The sequence below is a fragment of the Colletotrichum acutatum genome (assembly GCF_030867785.1).
Source record: "Colletotrichum acutatum strain CBS 112980 chromosome Unknown BDZ83scaffold_70, whole genome shotgun sequence".
Classification (NCBI taxonomy): Eukaryota; Fungi; Ascomycota; class Sordariomycetes; order Glomerellales; family Glomerellaceae; genus Colletotrichum; species Colletotrichum acutatum.
Genome location: NW_026849064.1, coordinates 109,026 through 126,206, shown reverse-complemented (window position 1 = coordinate 126,206; position 17,181 = coordinate 109,026). Strand labels below are relative to the sequence as shown.

General features: G+C 52.9%; 6 protein-coding genes across 6 annotated transcripts; 2 read left to right on the top strand and 4 right to left on the bottom strand.

Moving 5' to 3' along the window:
• Positions 1 to 362: 362 nt before the first annotated feature.
• BDZ83DRAFT_720953 (TfdA family taurine catabolism dioxygenase TauD) lies at positions 363 to 1,782 on the bottom strand (the record flags this gene model as incomplete). The annotated part of the gene is made up of 6 exons (XM_060512327.1): positions 363 to 566; positions 620 to 721; positions 790 to 1,161; positions 1,218 to 1,556; positions 1,617 to 1,678; positions 1,761 to 1,782. The coding sequence occupies 6 exons, from the start codon at positions 1,780 to 1,782 to the stop codon at positions 363 to 365; spliced, it is 1,101 nt and encodes a 366-aa protein (XP_060363134.1).
• Positions 1,783 to 2,496: 714 nt separating this feature from the next.
• On the bottom strand, positions 2,497 to 5,617 carry BDZ83DRAFT_627316 (metallopeptidase MepB). Its single transcript, XM_060508625.1, has 3 exons — positions 3,818 to 5,617; positions 3,003 to 3,733; positions 2,497 to 2,901 (listed from the first exon to the last, which is right to left on the bottom strand). Exons 1-3 carry the CDS (start codon positions 5,153 to 5,155, stop codon positions 2,706 to 2,708), a joined length of 2,265 nt encoding a protein of 754 aa, XP_060363133.1. The 5' UTR covers positions 5,156 to 5,617; the 3' UTR covers positions 2,497 to 2,705.
• Positions 5,618 to 6,361: 744 nt separating this feature from the next.
• Positions 6,362 to 8,727, top strand: BDZ83DRAFT_405682 (putative MFS transporter). Its single transcript, XM_060502870.1, has 4 exons — positions 6,362 to 7,173; positions 7,238 to 7,263; positions 7,325 to 8,253; positions 8,359 to 8,727. The coding sequence occupies exons 1-4, from the start codon at positions 6,449 to 6,451 to the stop codon at positions 8,563 to 8,565; spliced, it is 1,887 nt and encodes a 628-aa protein (XP_060363132.1). The 5' UTR covers positions 6,362 to 6,448; the 3' UTR covers positions 8,566 to 8,727.
• Positions 8,728 to 8,888: 161 nt separating this feature from the next.
• BDZ83DRAFT_732176 (uncharacterized protein) lies at positions 8,889 to 11,099 on the bottom strand (the record flags this gene model as incomplete). The annotated part of the gene is made up of 4 exons (XM_060512888.1): positions 10,935 to 11,099; positions 10,377 to 10,767; positions 9,831 to 10,274; positions 8,889 to 9,773 (listed from the first exon to the last, which is right to left on the bottom strand). Exons 1-4 carry the CDS (start codon positions 10,994 to 10,996, stop codon positions 8,889 to 8,891), a joined length of 1,782 nt encoding a protein of 593 aa, XP_060363131.1. The 5' UTR covers positions 10,997 to 11,099.
• Positions 11,100 to 12,965: 1,866 nt separating this feature from the next.
• Positions 12,966 to 14,062, top strand: BDZ83DRAFT_720949 (Fructosamine/Ketosamine-3-kinase; the record flags this gene model as incomplete). Its single annotated transcript, XM_060512326.1, has 3 exons — positions 12,966 to 12,987; positions 13,066 to 13,873; positions 13,936 to 14,062. 3 exons carry the CDS (start codon positions 12,966 to 12,968, stop codon positions 14,060 to 14,062), a joined length of 957 nt encoding a protein of 318 aa, XP_060363130.1.
• Positions 14,063 to 14,229: 167 nt separating this feature from the next.
• On the bottom strand, positions 14,230 to 16,586 carry BDZ83DRAFT_581593 (uncharacterized protein; the record flags this gene model as incomplete). The annotated part of the gene is made up of 6 exons (XM_060505472.1): positions 14,230 to 14,639; positions 14,704 to 14,911; positions 14,974 to 15,528; positions 15,580 to 16,019; positions 16,073 to 16,453; positions 16,511 to 16,586. The coding sequence occupies 6 exons, from the start codon at positions 16,584 to 16,586 to the stop codon at positions 14,230 to 14,232; spliced, it is 2,070 nt and encodes a 689-aa protein (XP_060363129.1).
• Between the last annotated feature and the right edge of the window lie 595 nt (positions 16,587 to 17,181).

Here is a 17,181-nt window from a genome sequence, read left to right as displayed (position 1 = left end):
TGCATGGCTATGCGCACCTATTATACGGATATATTATTGCACCTCACGACCTCACGACGGTGCGCACGGTTCCGGCTTCTCCGTAAACCTCCCAGGCGTTACTCTATCACTGAACTGCCGGGGCGTCCTTGGTAGTGGTCGCGGGAACGCTGGGCCCGCCGTGCCTCCTCCCGCAACAATCATTCTTCCCGTTTCAGCTCCTGAGCCCCCAAGGCTCTCCCTGCGGTCCCGACTAGTCCCGACGATCCCCGACAAAATTTCAATGCTGCCGACACAGCACATCGGCACCTTCAGACGCGTCCAAATTGCAGACCCAAGCGTTACGTGATCTGGGTTGAGCGGATCGAATGCTGTTATACGGCCTACCACGTGGACTCTAAGCCATTGACCCCCGTCGGCTTATCAGCCAAAGTGGTGATCCGAAAGCCGTGTCGCAGCCCTTCTTGTGGGTTGTGGACGTTGTAGTCCGAGATGGCAGTGTGCGCCGTGACTCTGTTATCCCAGAGAGCGACAGTTCCCTCTTCCCACTTGACGCGGACCTGGAAGTCCTGGCCGTGATTGATATGCTATCTCTCTTTGGTCAATATGGCTTCCAGCCCCGGATGGTGGTATCACGAACCTTGAACAGGAGTTTCAGCAGCGCATCTGATTCCTCATCTCGAAGGCCAACAATTCTCTTTGTGAAGCCTGGGTTGATAAACAGCGCTTTCTGGCCAGTGGCCTGCGACACGAATGATGTTAGCAGGACGGACTTGATCACGAGCTACAAGTTGTGGCGACAGTACATACCGGATGAATCCGAACAATGGGATGTTCCGACTTGACCGGCTCTCTCCGCACAAATTTGCCGTCTCGACGACCGTTGTCGGCTTGGGGAAAGCCGCTATGTTCTGCCCTTAACCCTTCGAGAAGGGATTGTATCGGCCTCGACAATCGCGCATACGCCGCCGTCTGAGAAACCCAAGCTGTATCGCCGCCCGTCTCAGGCACCGAGAGAAGTGTCAGGATCGTAACGCCCGGCGACTGGTGTTCATATGACACGTCTGAGTGGTACCCGATGGTCGAGAGCTTGTTGCTCTTGCTTCGGTTGCGGTACTCATTGTCTGGGCCCAGGTAGATGTTGTGCAGCTCGAGATGGTCCTTGACGTGCGCGCCGACGGGCTGGAAACTTGTCAGTAAACTCGCGAGCGAGATGGCAAAGTCAGAGGGTCACGAACGTGGATATGGAGAGGACCAAAGTATTTCCCGAATTTCTTTTGCTCATCGATGCTGATGTCCTTGAAGTCTTGGTCTCGGAATATCACGACGCCGCGCTCCGCGATGAGAAGTGCAAGCTCGTCTTTCTGTCTGTCATTCAGCTGAGATAGTTGCAAGCCTCGGATCTCGGTGCCAATGACTGGCGTCAGCTTCGTCGCCTTGATCTCTTCGTTGTCTTTGGGAAGGAGATTCAGCTTCTCCTTGTTTGCTACGAGCCCGCGGTCGTTGAACTCGAATGGCTGCAGCGGGGGAAAGGATGTCTTTTCGTCGTACACCGGCAAGTATTGGGCGTATCTGTACTGTTGTCATCGTCAATCTTGTTGCTTTGATATGCATCGAGTGATGTATCGATGGCATACCTGATCATGGATCTTGTCGTCGTATGCCAAGGTCAGCTTGCCGGGTGGCGTCTCGGCCTGAACTTGAGTTGTGGTGGTTGTAGACATTGTGAGTGATTGCTTTTTCTTCTCTCTTCCTTGCTTCTGGGTCCTCGGTCCGACTACTTCCATCAACTGTTGTACCCATCGTATATAGCGGCTGCTTCATTGAGCCTACTTAAATATAGCTTCTCAACCGAGGGTGGTCTCACAAGAGTCAATCGCGTCAATCGACGTGATATGGCGATTGCTGAAGCCATACATCCTTTGGCTCGCGCCATTGCGACTTGGGTGCGGGGAAAGTCAGGTAAGCAGCATCGCTGTGCAATACCACCCATTTTACTGGACGCGACATCCGGAGGGGGTTCGGATGTGAAGCTCGCATTCATCGGCATATTCCAACACCACAGTCACTAGGACCTACGCTGTCTAATGAGGACGAGTGGAATGGTTAGTCATAGTCGTATGGCTGCTATGTATTCCTGGTAGGGACACTTCATCCTGTTGATCCATCGGCACCATTTGACGTGGTTTTCGTGATTTGTGAAGAAGATGGCATCAAGTCCGATAGTGCCCTGATGCCAAAGATGACGCGGGACCGCTTCGGCGAGGGTGGGGTGCCCCGCGCCGGCTCCGGACAACGTCCGGCTATACCGGGAGAGCATCTTCGGTTTAGTGTATCGTTCAAGAAAGGAAAACAGCCCTCGAAAGTGGAATTGCAGTCACCAGCGAGTTCCGTCCAGACAAGGCACTCTGAGGAGTCGCAATTCTGGGTCGATCCTGTCTTTGGGTTATTGAAGTGCTTCGTTCTTCGGCACCAACACCGTGACACGTTCGGAGTATCGGGCAGCCAGCAGCTTAGTTTCCAATTGATTAGCTTCTTCCTAGGGCGATTGTTTGTTTCCCCCACTGTAATCACACAAATCTCTAGACCTGATATGTGATTCTAATCCGTCCGAAGCGGCTCGTGTCGCTGGTATATAAGGTAGTATCCTAGGTATCCTGGCAAAGACCTACAAGGTTCGCGATGTGATGCAACCATCGCTTCCCCGGACGCAAATGGGGCAAAATTCACGCCGACCATCCCAGTTCCTCATAGAATGGTTTCATCTGCACCTCGCGACCGAGGAACTCCAACAAGGTCGTCATCTCGGGCTGTCCGCCCCCCTTCTCCAGCACGCCGTACCTATACTTGCGCCCTGCTTCCGCGCTCATGGGGTCCGCCTCGAAAATGGTGGAGAAGATGTCTTGGGCGTAGACTTTTGAGCTGTTTGCCGCGAACGTAAGTTCGGTTAGTGAACTTGTCTTTGTTGACGGGGGTATATCAAGATCCAGGAAAAGGTAAAAGAGGGATAGTGCAAAACTCACAAAAAGTACCCGTAAAACCCGGCATCGTACTCGTCCATCAGATGTCCGATGTTAGTATATCCGTGGCCCCAGTTAGCGTCGTCGCCTGACAGAAGAGGCGGATCGTCTGTGGGAACAATTTCTCGTCGGAGATTATTCCAGAGCGTCGTGAAGTCCACGGCGGCTTCTCCCTCCATAGCAGGGGTAGCAGCTAGATCCTCTTGCGTGATGGTGGCCGCAGGCAACTGATGCACAGCCATATCGAAAACACTAATAAAAAGCTGCTGTAGCGTTCCAAGTCCCTGACCTACGGGCTTCGCGGCAACGAGGCCCTCGACGACGGACTCTAGGATCCGTTCCGGCGGCTGTTGTAGTCCTTCTCCTCCTTCTTCCTCTGCTTCTCCTACTACGCCCCTGGCAACCTGCTTCCCCCGCCAATCCCGCAGACACTCCTCAGAAAGATACGAGTAATGCCGCCCAAGCTTCCGCAGCTGCTCCGCGATCCAGCACCAGTTCTCGAGCATTTGGGAGGGCGCCTCGCCGAAGTCGACGACGGTGCCCATGGGTCCATGGAAGCGCGCGAAGGAGGTGCGGGAGACGAGGTCGTGGATTGCGTGGCCTAGTTCGTGGAAGAGGGTTACGACGTCGGCGTGGCGGAGGAGGGTTGGGAAGGACGGGGAAGAAGGAGGCGGGAAGGAGCAGAGGAGGGCTGTAGAGGGGTATGTGCGGGTTTGATCTGGGTTTGTGAAGCCCTGGGAGATTGTTAGTCTTGGTCAGAACTAAAGAGAAGAGAATGTGGTGGTGAGTATCTGGGATGGGAAAAGGAGAGGACTTACGGGTACGAGACTGAAGTTCGCGGGGTTCCCGTACTTCCCATTCCGATGATAGAGATCGAGGTAGAGATACCCCAGGAACCCACCCCCTTCACCAGCAGAATCCCACGCAGAGAATAGTCGCACATCCTCATGCCAGACGATATCCTCCCCCTTCCCCGTACTTGACAAGGCATCCCTCGCCTCCCCGCCAATAACTTCGCAAAACTCCATCCCAAAAAGCCTCTCAAAGATGCCCAGCATGCCCTCCACGGTCTGCTCGAGCGGGAAGTACTCTGCGATCCGCTCCTGATCAACAGCATACCACTCCTTCATCAACAGGTTCGTATAATACGCCGTGTCCCACGTATACAACCTCCCATCATAAATCTCGCCCCTCTCCTCCTCGACATCATGCCTCTTGAGCTTTAGCAACCGTTCCTTTTCCGCTTGTCCGCCCTGGACTAGCTTCTCGCGTAGAGAGGAGAGGAAAGAGGTGACGCCAGCCGGGGACCCGGCCATTTTCTCCACCGTACTGAGGGTCGCGTGGTCGGGGTACCCCAGCAGACGGGCAGCTTCGTGGCGGAGGAGGACGACGCGACGGAAGATGGTGATGTTTTCGTGGCAGCGGGTGTCGTAGGCCAACCGGGCGCGGCGGCGTGTGTTGGGCCGGTGGGCGGTGCGGAGGAGGTGGGAGAGGTGGAGCGGGATCTTGACCCGTAGTTTTCCTGCCGTCTCGGGGTTTTCGTCGTCCCCTTCTTCGAGGCGTGCGAGGGCGTCGGGCGGGAAGCCGTCTAGTTCCCGCGGGGTGAACCATACCGAGACATCTGCCTCTGCGAGGTTCTTTGAGAAGTCTGCCGTCAATGTCTCGATCTCGGCACGGATTGCGCGGAAGTGGTCCCGTTCCGAGCCAGCAGGGATCCGGAGACCATTTTTGACGAATTCGCCATGTTTCTTGTGGAGATAGTTCCTCGCTTCCGGGTTTAAGTAGCGCGTTTCGGCGGCGTCGTTGTAGACTGTGTCGACGAGCTTGAAGAGCGCTTCGTTGTTGGCGGCTTCGAGCTCTGCGTCGCGGAGGAGAGACCGGGCTTGGGAGGAGGCGGAGCGGGTTTCTTGGTCTGGGGATACTGCGTTGTGGAAGAGGAGGAGGGAGGATTTGGAGTAGAGGGCGTTTTCGGCGTGAGCTAGGGGCAAGAGGCTGTTTGCGTAGGTTGCGTCCTGGGGTGAGATTGTTGATGGGATGGAGGTTTGGGCTGCGCGGTGGGTTGAGATGAGGGTGTTGATTGTGGTGAGGATTTGGGATGGGGTTGTTGTGAAGATAGGGGGTGATTGTGGGGGGTTGCGGGGAGGGGAGGGGGCCATTGTGGTGATGAGTTGAGATTTGGAGGAGGTTTGGATTGGCAATTGATGGCGAGGGAGTGGCGTGAAGCCTGAGGTGTAGGAACCTGATGCCAAGAGCGGGATATCGTGATCTTTTGAGTCTGTGGTGTTTAGGCAGCGGTTTTGCTGGTTTGGCGGGGCATCACCCACTTGTTGGTTTCAACTTTTGCGATTGCGTTGGTACAGGGATGGTATGCGAGGCGTAGGCGGGTCGCCGGCTGGTCAGCTATCTTCAGCGGCGAGACTGTTGGACCTCGAAAGGATCTGACAGAGTAAAGTTTCGTAGATGCCTTGGGCAGAGACCCGGTGCCATCACGATGTTGACCAAAGATTGGATGAATACTCAGTTGAATGCAGTTTCAAAACACCACACATCGCTAGGCATCCAATATTATCAAGGTAGTGACATGATCTGAATCTCGTAGGCAGCACTTAAAAGATAGCGTCCGAGTGAACCGACCACCTTACATGCAGGACTAAGGTGCCTCATGTTGGACTAACCTGCAAGCAGTCAGATCCGGGCAAGGCCCGGATAGAGCCCCCGCCCGTTTTCGGCATGATTGGCCGATGGGCTGTGCCGAGATCCGGCCGGCCGGGGCGGGGAAAAGTCGGGGCTCAAGGGGTCGGACAACGGAGACCGTCTCGGCTGTTTGTTTTGATGAAGAATTAATTCAGGCGCTCTATGGCGACTGTCTACGAAGGATCAATTGATTAACCCCACTAGAAACGAGTTTTCTTCCGTGAGGCAATCTGGAATGAAGCGTCCACGCCGTTGTCTGGGTTGCCCAGTCTGTAATTTGCAAATGAACTTGGCCATGATGGCATATTACAATCGTACTTAGATTCAGTCCATGGCCTTTATTTGGGAGTGTCAAGGCACTGACAATGTGAATACCTATCATCTGGAAGTAAATGTCACCCTGCTTCTAGGAAGATTAGGCACACATTGGAGGGCCGAACGCAATCCCCAACCAAAGCGCGCCAGCGTTCGTGTTCCCCAACAATGTCAGCATCCTACGCCAAGGATTACAGTGTCTTGGGCCATCCTACTCACCTTTACGCATTTTTTGAAGCTTCTCAATTGGATTCTTACTGACTAATTGCGTCGGTCGGGCTGATGTTCCGGCCACCGACTTGATCTGACATCCTCACGCCACTCCTTTGAACTTACAAACGCAATCGTTGATTCATCTCGTAGAACATAGCATCCACAGGAGACTGACTTTGTTTTTTCCTCTCTCATAGCACCAATCCTTAGATTATAGCGGCGTCAACATGGCCAGCATCTCTTCGGGCCTTGCAGTTGTCTACCCTGTGGATGAGGGAAGCGGCAAGTTCGGAAGCGTAACACCCTTGCAACGAGGCCCTCTCGACGAGAATCACCATCAAATCCTCTCACCACCGCAATTCCAGGAGCCGCCCATTTCTACCATCCGCACTCCATCCATTCAAGATGAGTATCTCAGTAACGCCACCGACGCCGACCCGCCTCTCCCCTCCAACCCCACCACCGCCGTCCCAAAACTCTCAGGCACCAGCATAACCCTCACAATGACATCCCTCTGCCTCTCAGCAACCCTCTCCGCCCTCGACATGACAATCGTCACCACCGCCGTACCCAACATCGTCGCCTCCCTCGACTCCGTCGCCGGTTATATCTGGGTCGGCTCCGCCTTCATCCTCGGCTTCACCGCCGTCACCCCCGTCTGGGGCTCCGTCGCCGACCTCTGGGGCCGGAAACCTATCATACTGCTCGCGCTGACCATATTCCTGGCGGGGAGCCTGCTGTGCGCGCTCGCGCCGCATATGGATGCGCTGATTGCCGGCCGCGCGGTGCAGGGTGTTGGTGCGTCGGGGATGGGGGTGATGGTGAATACCATCATCTGCGACTTGTTCTCGTTGAGGGATCGGGGGCTATATCTTGCTGTTACGTCTGTTATTTGGGCTGCTGGGAGTGCGGTTGGGCCGGTGCTTGGGGGTGTGTTTACTACGCGATTGAAGTAAGTTCTCCCCGGGTAAGATCCAAGTGTTGACTTCGACTGACTCTTCCACTCCTCTTGTTAGCTGGCGATGGTGTTTCTGGATCAATCGTAAGCAGCCCCCAAATGAAGTAGAACACCCAACGGAAAACTAACCGTACTCAAGTGCCAGTGGGTGGCGTTGTCTTCATAGTCCTCATCTTCTTCCTAGACCTCCCTTCACCCAACACACCAGTGCTAGCAGGCCTCAAAGCCATAGACTGGACAGGAAGCGCTCTCTGCATGGGCGGAGCCCTCATGGTTCTCCTCGCCCTCGACTTCGGCGACGTCGTACATCCATGGTCCTCCGCGACCGTGATCTGCCTCATCGTCTTCGGCGCCGTCGTCATTGGCATATTCCTCGTAAACGAGTGGAAATTCGCTGCCAACCCCGTTCTCCCCCTCAGACTTCTCTCAAGCTGGTCGAAAGCGGCAGCGTACAGCGTCTTCGCCTTCAACGCGTACGTCTTCATCGGTATTACATACTACCTGCCGCTATACTCCCAAGCCGTGCTGGGCGCGAATGCGTTGACGTCGGGGTTGTATATGCTGCCTCTAATCGTCTCTTGCTCGTTGTCCGCGGCGTTTGCTGGGGTATTTATTCAACGGACGGGACGGTACCGGATGCTCATGTACGCGGCGCAAGTACTGCTGATTCTCGGTACGGGTTTACTGATCAACCTCGAATTCGACAAGAACTTGGCGAAGCTGTTCACGTTCCAGATCCTCACCGGCGTCGGCGTGGGGTTGAACATTGAGGCGCCGGTGCTGGCGGCGCAGGCTGCGACTACGGTGCGTGATACAGCTGCTGTGGTGGCTACCATGGGGTTTCTCAGGTCTATTGCGACGGCCATTTCTGTGGTAGTTGGTGGGGTTGTCTTCCAGAACCAGATGAAAGCTGAGAACCCGGACTTGGTTGAGATGATTGGTGGCGAGCTAGCTGGTCAGTTTGATGGAGAGAATGCGTCGGCTCATGTTGAGGATATTGCTCTGCTTGCGGCTGAGCAGCAAGTTCCTGTGCGGCAAGCTTACTTCAGAGCGCTGAAGACAGTTTGGATCATGGTAAGTGAGAGCTCTCAGAGTCAGAACATTGCGACGTCCCATATTCTCGATAGCCTCGAGAAATTGCCGTTGCGCTTGCGGTCCTTTGCTAACAGGAGCGCGCAGTATGTCGCATTCTCGGGCCTAGCGTTGGTGCTGAACCTCTTCGTATCAGAGCATCACCTGAGCGATGAAAGAAAGGCAGCTGTTCTCGGCGTCGATCGAGGAAACCCGGGCTTGTTGGATCAGCCGGCCCAAGGAGAGGAAATACCGTTTGAGACAACTGGCAGACAGCGAGACAATGTTCATCAACTCAGAAATCGGGCCACATGAGAAAGAAGTATAATTCGAGCTCCTCGAGGGGAGTGATTAAAGCAATTAGATTGACAGGTGCCAGCCCTGAAAACGCCTTGAAGCGTGTGGACTCTATGTCCTGCGCTGTCCCTAAATCCCGGACATGATTTTAATACAAAGAAAACTTGTCAAGTTGTGACCAGAACCCCGTTCTACCTTCCCGTTTCCCCTCTTCCCGCACGCTGACGGCCGTTATGATGTACAAACTGTTTTATGAAATAAGTGGCGGTCAGAAGTTTCTTCTTCGCGCAAAGGCCGTAATCAAGTCTCCAGAAAGCTTCACCCGTAGCAGTGCCACATGGTCAGGACTTCCCTGCCAACGACGACTCTATAAGCTGTCTTTCCGCCAAGCCCCTCTCCCAGAACTCGGAACCCTCGGTCAAATTTCGCCGCAGGGTCTTGGCGCTGAGATGCTTCGTGAAGCGGTCCACGGCTAGAATCACCAAGAGGAGAGCCGCCACGGTAGGCAGCGTCGCGCCGCTCTTGAGGTAGGCGAAGATGAACTTCTCGGACCCGGCGCCCGCGGCGATGCCGACGGCGAAGAGGGCGGCTACACCGCGTGTCGCGACGGCGGCCTTGTCAAAGATGTTGAGCGGACGGTCCTTGTGGCGCGTTATGAGAATGAAGACGGCGAAGAAGGCGACGACGAAGAGGAAGGAGGACCAGTAGTAGATGTAGACGGTCGAGTAGGCCGGGTGGGCAATTTCGCCGGGGTCCTCGTCGCCGTCCGAGTTGACGCCGTTGTAGGACTCGAACAGGACGCCCAGGACGCTCTTGGTGAGGCGCTCGAAGCCTGGGGGCACGAAGAGGGAATCAGTGCCGGTGATATTGGCCGGGGCGCAGATATCGGTCGTGTTGCCGATTTTGTAGATTTCTTGGTAGACGAAGGGAATGAGGTTGCGGATCTCGGCGCTGTTTGGCATGTTGAGCTTCTCAAAGGCCGTGGCGATGGAGGTTGTGAGGGCTTGGCCGTCCTGGTGCTCGTTTACGCAGGCGTCGCGGACGGTGGAGAAGAAGTCGCTGAAGTAGCTGAGGACTTGCCAGGCGAGGGCAATTTGTTGGGAGCCTTCGACGACGCCGATCATACCGAGGTGGAAGGGGAAGTGGAGGACGGCCCAAATTTGTTGGCGGACGGTGCCGAATTTGCATTCGGGGGGGTTGTCGAAGTAGAGCATCCAGTTGAACATCTAGAACGTTGAGTTAGTTGATCTACGGGTGGAGTGTAGTGTGAACGAGTGACATACCAGAATGAAGACGATGCAGCCGACGACGAGGCAGGCGTCGAGCCGGAGACCGGTGTCACCCATCAAGACGCCGACGACCTTTGTGGCACCGATGGCACCTTCACCAATGATGACCAGGGTGAAGAGACCCATTCTCTCCGTCAAGTGGGTGTGCTTGAAGCTGAGGTTCCTCCAGATGGACGACAGGCCGAGGGTGATGGCGACCTCGATCACGAGGATGATGTACCAAACGTAGTAGATGCCCAGGCCGTTGCCGGACTCGGGGGAAAAAGCCGGCGTCATGGAGTAGAAGGCCCCACCGGAGAAGATGAAGAGGACAATGGTGAGAGACAGCGGCCAGTTCAAGGCCTTTGTCTTCTTGCGGACAAAGTGGAGGGCGACGGAGTACTGCGCTACGAGGAGGAGGCGGGTAGCGAAGAGGATGTTACACAGGAGTTGGAAGTTCTGCATTGCATTGTTGTCAGTTGGGGTACTGGATCAAGATTTCCGAGGCTTCCGTCTCCGTTGTCAAGATCGAGATATAGCGAAGGTTGAAAGTAGACATACCGCATTGTTGTGCTCTTTCGTACCGGGACTGAATGATGACCCAACGAGAGCGAACCCGACGAATAAGCAAAATTGCAGAATCTTGCACATTCGCTCGTATCCCGAGTCGATGGAGAACCGAACATCGTGCAACGTGATCTGGAACCAGGTGAACCAGATGATGGCGAAGAAGCCAAGATAGGCGGCTAAACTGGACAAGTCGGTGATGCTGTGCGTCTGCGTAAACGTCTCGAGGTTGGCGACAAAGAAAAGGTCGGAGAAGAGCTCAATGGTGTTTGCATTGTGCCGGACAAAGAGGCGGATCTCGCCCGTGTCTTCGTCGGCCGAGGAGACAGGCGACTCGATCCAGGTGAGAGGCGCGATTTTCTCTTCTTGGAGGTAGTCCAGGCCCCTGGACACAGGAAGGATTTTCGTTAGTTTGCTGCATGATGCGGGATGGGGGTTATCGAGATTTGGGTTGTTGGTTTTGGCTGCCCTGTCACTCTCGCTTCCCACTTCCTTCAGGTAGAGAGCAATAGGTGAGAGGGCGCGTATTGGATACGACGTATATTGACTTACCAACTTATTGATGAGCTGTCAGAGTCGACCCGACGGACCTGGCTGCTCGGGAGCTTCGCCATTGTGTGGGCGGCGAACAATGATGGCGTAGGACGCCTTGTGAAGGTGTGTTTGGATCGCTTTGAACGCCTTCTTTCTCTCTTGCGAGTCCGAGGGGTGGGATAGATGTTGAATTGATGAAATGCGAAAGGGAGGGGAGGGGAACAAAGAGTGGTTAACATGGTCTGGAATCACCGGAGAAGAAGGGGACCAAGGGGGTAGAGGGGCCGCCAACGGCCAACCGGCATTGGCAGCACGTCAATCAAGCCTTCAGCCCTGTGGACTTTGTGGTTCCGTTTGTCGTTCCCCGAAGATCCGATCCATTTTTTTGCAGCTGTTTAATCATGAATGGTTCTCTCCATGGTGGAGATCTTGCACCGATACGTGTATCACAGCCCCAGGTCATACACGTATTGGGGATGACCAAACCGCACTAGCGAGTCATCTTCAATGACAATTGCCGTTTCTCGAAGGGAAACGATTAGATATTGGCTGTGTTTGGTATTTTAAGGTTCTGTCCTTACCTAGCGGTATCCACAAGTGCTGCAAGCTTCGCTCTCGGTCTCGGTCTCGCCCCATTCAGGGGTCGTTGGAGGGAGTTTCGAGTACCACAGAGGGAAAGGCCTGGTATAATACTAGGTGCTTCCTCTCAATCTTGCAGTATCGGAGTGTATAGACTTTGGCCCCCAGATTATCGACAACGACTAGGGACGAATACGAATTCGACGATACAGCTTTTAGGAAGTCAAAGAATTATTACCAAAAACGGATTATTGTACAGGACCAACATGAGGAGCGAGAAGAAGGCGTAAGAGATGAAAGTCGTCGCATCGATATGATAACTTCGATAAGGAAGTGCCATACGTTAGGTCCGCATGCAAAAGAATGGTTCGAGGGACAGTAAGGTGAACAGCGACAAGACATATGGAAGCCTCTCCGAATGTTCTTGCGCACTTGCTTCTTCCAGTAGTTTGAGTCGGGCTGATGGTAGGTCTAAACTCTCTCCTCACCGAAGGTCGTCGAAAGTAGCGCAATCAGAATGACCCCCCGGCCTCGCTGTCCAAATCAAGTCGCAGTGATGCCGGCTGAGGTTCCACTCCTCCTCTTTCCTTTGGCGCACGCAAGAAAACGAAGCTTGTGTCACTTTCCACGGCAATTGCGGAATGCTCTGTTTTGTCAGCTTGCTTCTAAGACAAAGCAAACCGAATCCGCAGACGCTCAAGTCGTTCGGATAGCTCAACATATGTAGTTCCACTATATTTCCTTCGAGAAAAACCTGACCAAGAATATTCAAACTGGTTGGCGGTTTGCATGAAATGTTCAAATGACGGTCGTACATAGCTTTGGTAAAGCCTTTGAGAAGAGGTTTCATTTTGATCGGTCCGATGGTGCCGCTTCCTACAGGTGCTATGATGATTTGTTGAGCTTTATCGGAAATATGCGGCAAAGCTATTGAAAGCAATTTATGCGACAGTCTACTGCAGATCTTTTTCAACGAAAATCACCGTCGTATCTAGACTCTTAGTCACTGAGAGCCTTCGCAATGACTGACGAAACGGACTACTGAAGGTCTTCACCATTGGCATAACTCCGTGGCCATTATGTTGAGGCGAAAGCGTCACAGTGCACGTACATTTTTGAGGCGGTCGTCATCGAACACTGTTGCTCTACGAAAACTACCCTGTCAGTCTGGTGCGATGTTGCGTGAGGGACAGAAGGACACTCCTTTGTTCAGGGGCAGTGGTTGGGGTATTGGTTACACGGCGTCTTTGCGGCGGTAGATTGGCAGCGGCAGCTTGACTGAACATGTCGTGTCGGCTTTCTTTGTGAATAATCTCTTTAAATGGAGGGACTAGAATCCGGTCCTGGTTTTTTCCAATTATCGATCAGCACAACACCGCTGTCTCTACCAACAGAGTCTCAATCTCTGTTTATGTTATGTGCTACCTACGTCTAGAGCCTTCCGCGACAATAAGCTACAATTGATCGAGTATGGAATCATCCACTACGCCTGGTAACGGACCTCAAGCAGACAGCAAGGGAAATCTGATTGAATCCTATGAGAGCAATGTTACTCAAGTCGATGTCAAAGTTGATTTGAATGACTCGAGGACAACGAAGACCTTTTTCGTCAAGATCTCATACGGCGAAACCAGCAGAGTCATGCTTCTCGGCGAGTGCAAGTCATCCAAGATCATTCATGAATTGATGGCAGACTTCATTCCAAAGCCCTTAGAGTACGGGAAGTTCGAGAAAGCAGATATACCCACATACTTCTACATGTCGGAATTTGTAGATCTCGACACTACAACGGCACAAGATCCTTCTGAGTTCTGCAAGCTCCTGGCTGAGATACACCGGAAGAGTCAGACTCTGTCGGACAAGTTTGGTTTCGGCGTCACGACCTGTGACGGCGACCGTCCGCATGTTGTAGAATGGGAGTCAGACTGGGCTGTGTTCTATCGGAAATTGTTTCTCCACACGCTTAACTTGGACATCGAGAGTAATGGCACTTGGCCCAAGTATGAGCGTGCGGCGCACCGAGTAGCCGATTATGTGATCCCGAAACTACTGACAAAACTCACATGGGAGGGGCAACCGATCAAGCCCAGTCTAATTCATGGCGACCTGTGGGAGAGAAACACGGGTATCAACAAAGAGACGAACCTACCGATGTTGTTCGATGCCGGATCGTACTTCGCCCACAACGAGATGGAGCTGGGGCACTGGGCTTGCGAGTTCTCGGAAACCTTTGGGAACAAAAAGTACATGGACCGGTACCTTGAATTCTTTCTCAAGGCGGAGCCCGCCGAAGAGTTTGAGGATCGAATTCGTCTTTACAGCCTTAAAGGGGGCATGAACTACTCTGCTGGCTATCCTGGCAGCCAACTGAGAAGTTCGTAAGTGCTGTCGCCTGTAACATCATATATGGGGTCTTGGAAGATTTGCTTACGAATCGCAGGACTTGCAATAGCATGCTTTACCTCTGCGAGAAGTATGCCCCGATCGACGGCATTGGTAAGTACGATAAGTCCATTGGTCCGATAGAGACAGGAGCTAGGATTGTATCCCATGAGGAAATTAGATGAATTGATGGATGGGTTTCCTTGCCCCCCACAAGTGTCGCGGCTGTAATATTTCAAAAGGCCCCTTCCCCCTTTCCGTTTCAGTACTAGGCATGGTTTACAGAAATTGATCCAATGGATGCGCTTGATCGTGATTGAAAGAGCCCAAAGTATCAAGCTCTTGATTGTATTCATATTCCTTGTGTATATGTGCTCAGAATACTCTCCCAGTCCTTATCACTCCAAATCTGTTGATCCGCGCCTCCGTCTGAAAACATGAAATCCGAGAAACTCAGATCAGTCTCCATTTCCACATTGCCATCAGTCTCCTCGACACTGGATTGCCGTGGTGTTGTCTTTTCCTCTCGTGAGATTCTCTTCACCATTGCCTCAACGTCAGAGAGCAAGACATCGTGATCTTTGGCCGCGGGGTTGCCGACGCGAGCCATTTCTCTAAGCAGTGCTCTTGTCCGCGTGTAGAGTGCTACGTCGTCTTCGGTATTGGGGTTGAAATCTTTCCCTTCTTCGATGGAGACCCGCGCGAGTGCGAGGATTGCAAGGCCGGAGAATAAATGTAGAGATTCCCAGTATCCGAATTTCGCTGGGCAGACAAGCGTTAGTCCTTCCTTCTAATCAAGGGGCATTGTAACAATGCAAATGCTTACCAATCTTATCATAGTTCCAGAGCCCAAGCAAGATTTTGCAATTATTCCGGGCGGCTTGAAGACACTGTATCTTGACTGCTCTCATCGGATCATCGGTGTCTAGTGGTGCGTCCGAGCCGGTGAGATTTGGCGGGTTGTTCAATCGTCGCTTTTGAACGATCGAGGAAAGCTTTTGAAGGTAGAGGGGCCTCAATAATAAGATGAAGCACTGGATCATTGTTAGAGCCCAAGTCGACAATTTATGGAGAAGAAACTAGATCACGAGCTCACCTGATGGTACCGCATGTAGGTGGATGCAAGAATTCTGCCATGAGGTGCTTCCATCAATCTTGTAGGCAGGCTCTCTTCAAACGTGAAAGCTACTTGTTGCGGCAGACTTGATCTCCACTCCTGCAAAGTATCGAGACATGGCTTAATAATCTCCAGTCGACGCTCGTCATCAACATCAACGTGTTGAGCCGCCGTTCTTACAACATTGCGCTTGATCTCGCAGAGCTGAGTTTGCATGGTCAGAAGCCCCGGATCAGAAAACTCCTCAAGGTCTTCAGCGTCTAATCCGGCCGATGACGGGAGTTGCATGCCTTCTGGCACACATGCCACGGCGGCAGCGACACCAAGCTCGGTTGATATCATTCTATCCATGCAGTAGGATGTCCACCACAGCCTCTTCCTGTGCTCATTCATAACGCGCACTTGGCGTCGCTGGTCTGAAGCCTTGGGCAGAGGATGTGGCTTGTGAAGATGCAAGAGCTTGGCCAGTGCAACACTCTGGCTGGCGTACGAGTAAGCCGTTCTACGTCGGTTGAGTGAGTAGCAGTAAAACGCCTAGACATGTTGTCAGTGGTTTGGCATTGGTTGATAGGCATATGTACTCACAATTAAGCAAAGTGCCTCTACATCTTCTGGCACAGGCTCCTCTGCAGACATCTTCAGAAGCATTAGCCCTTGTTCGAAAAATTCGGACCCAGGAGGTGGCGGCAGTGTTTGCGACGTTGACTGAGAATGTGGAGGCAGAGTCAAGGGAACAGCTGCTCCTTTTTGAGCTGGACTGGTCGGATGCTTTCCTGCGATTTCCATGTGGATAGCTGAGGACATTCGAGATCGATTCCAGCTCTCAGCGAGGGCCAAGACAACTGAGACCCTGCATAACCAGTTGCGATCGTGGGACTGCGACTGCGGGTCCGAGTAGGTCAAGAGGATCCTTTCCCGGAACCTCTTGCGGAGGAACCAGTGATACTCGCTGAAGCCTTCATCAAAGGCCTGGAGTAGGTGGAATGCATATGGTCGGGGCGGAAGTCGAAATGAGACTTCAGATTCTGTGCATCGCATCAGCAAACATTTTGTTGGTTGTTGCGAGCAACCGACGTACGTAGAAAATCGAATTTCAGCCGAGAATATGTGTAGCTCTCGGCATTTGTGCCGGTAGACTCCTTAGTCTGTTTGCTGTTTGGATCATCGGATGTTGCTGTCCACGAGAGTTGTCGGAGCCTCTTCACGAAGAACTCTGCACTACAATCTTCCAGTTCCTCTTCCTTGATAATCTGACTAGACTTGGGCGAGAGCGGTATCGCAAAGTCATTTAAATCCGTACGGACCGACTCTGGCGATGAGATTGTATCTCCCGATCGTTGCGCCACTGCTGGCTGTCTCTCGAGTCTCCGCAAATAACTTTGAGGGACCGTGATGTATTTCTCTCTTACGGGGTAAACGCAGGGCCTCCCCCGGGTTTGACATCGCTCACATGGTGCTCCTTATGGGCGTCTCAATCAGCACAAAAAAGAAGTTGCAACTGAATACAGCAACGTACCGCCATTGCACTTGAGCTTTTGGGTATGACAGGCCTTGCAGGCTACTGCGCTTCGACCTCTTGGCGTTCTAGTCATCATCACAATTATTCTCACGATATCTCAATTGGTCTAACAAATTGCAACGGTAAAAGGACAGTGGTGCTCCATAAAGAACTGGACTCGATCTAAAGGGCTCGTCGGATCGACATGCTCCTTTGCCTAATGTCGTTTGCCGGCGGTATCGGAGGTAGGAAGGTCCAAGACGATGGGCAATACGGGGTAAAGAGGAGGGATCCACGTTGACCACGCGGACTGACATCGACGGTGCGGAGGTTCTTACTGATAACGAACATCCTCCAACCCGTTTAAGTAGTTGGAAGTATGTTTGCTGGGTCGTACAGAATGATAGCGGCGGGGCGGCATGCATCGGCCCCTGCTAGTTCTCATGTGTTATGGCGTAGTGCTGGGATGTGTCGACTTGCGAATTGCTATTGGCGTTGTCTGCCAGGACCAGGCTCTATTGGATGTTGGTAGGTATTCGAAGCTGGACTACGAATCCTGCGTTGCGAATGGGAATAAGGAGGACTGCACCACATTCAGATACTTTATTTCCGAGAAGACACAAGCAAGTGTTAGGGAGCTTTGCTTGGATAATCCATCCCCAACCTATCATGTATGCATGTCTAATTGA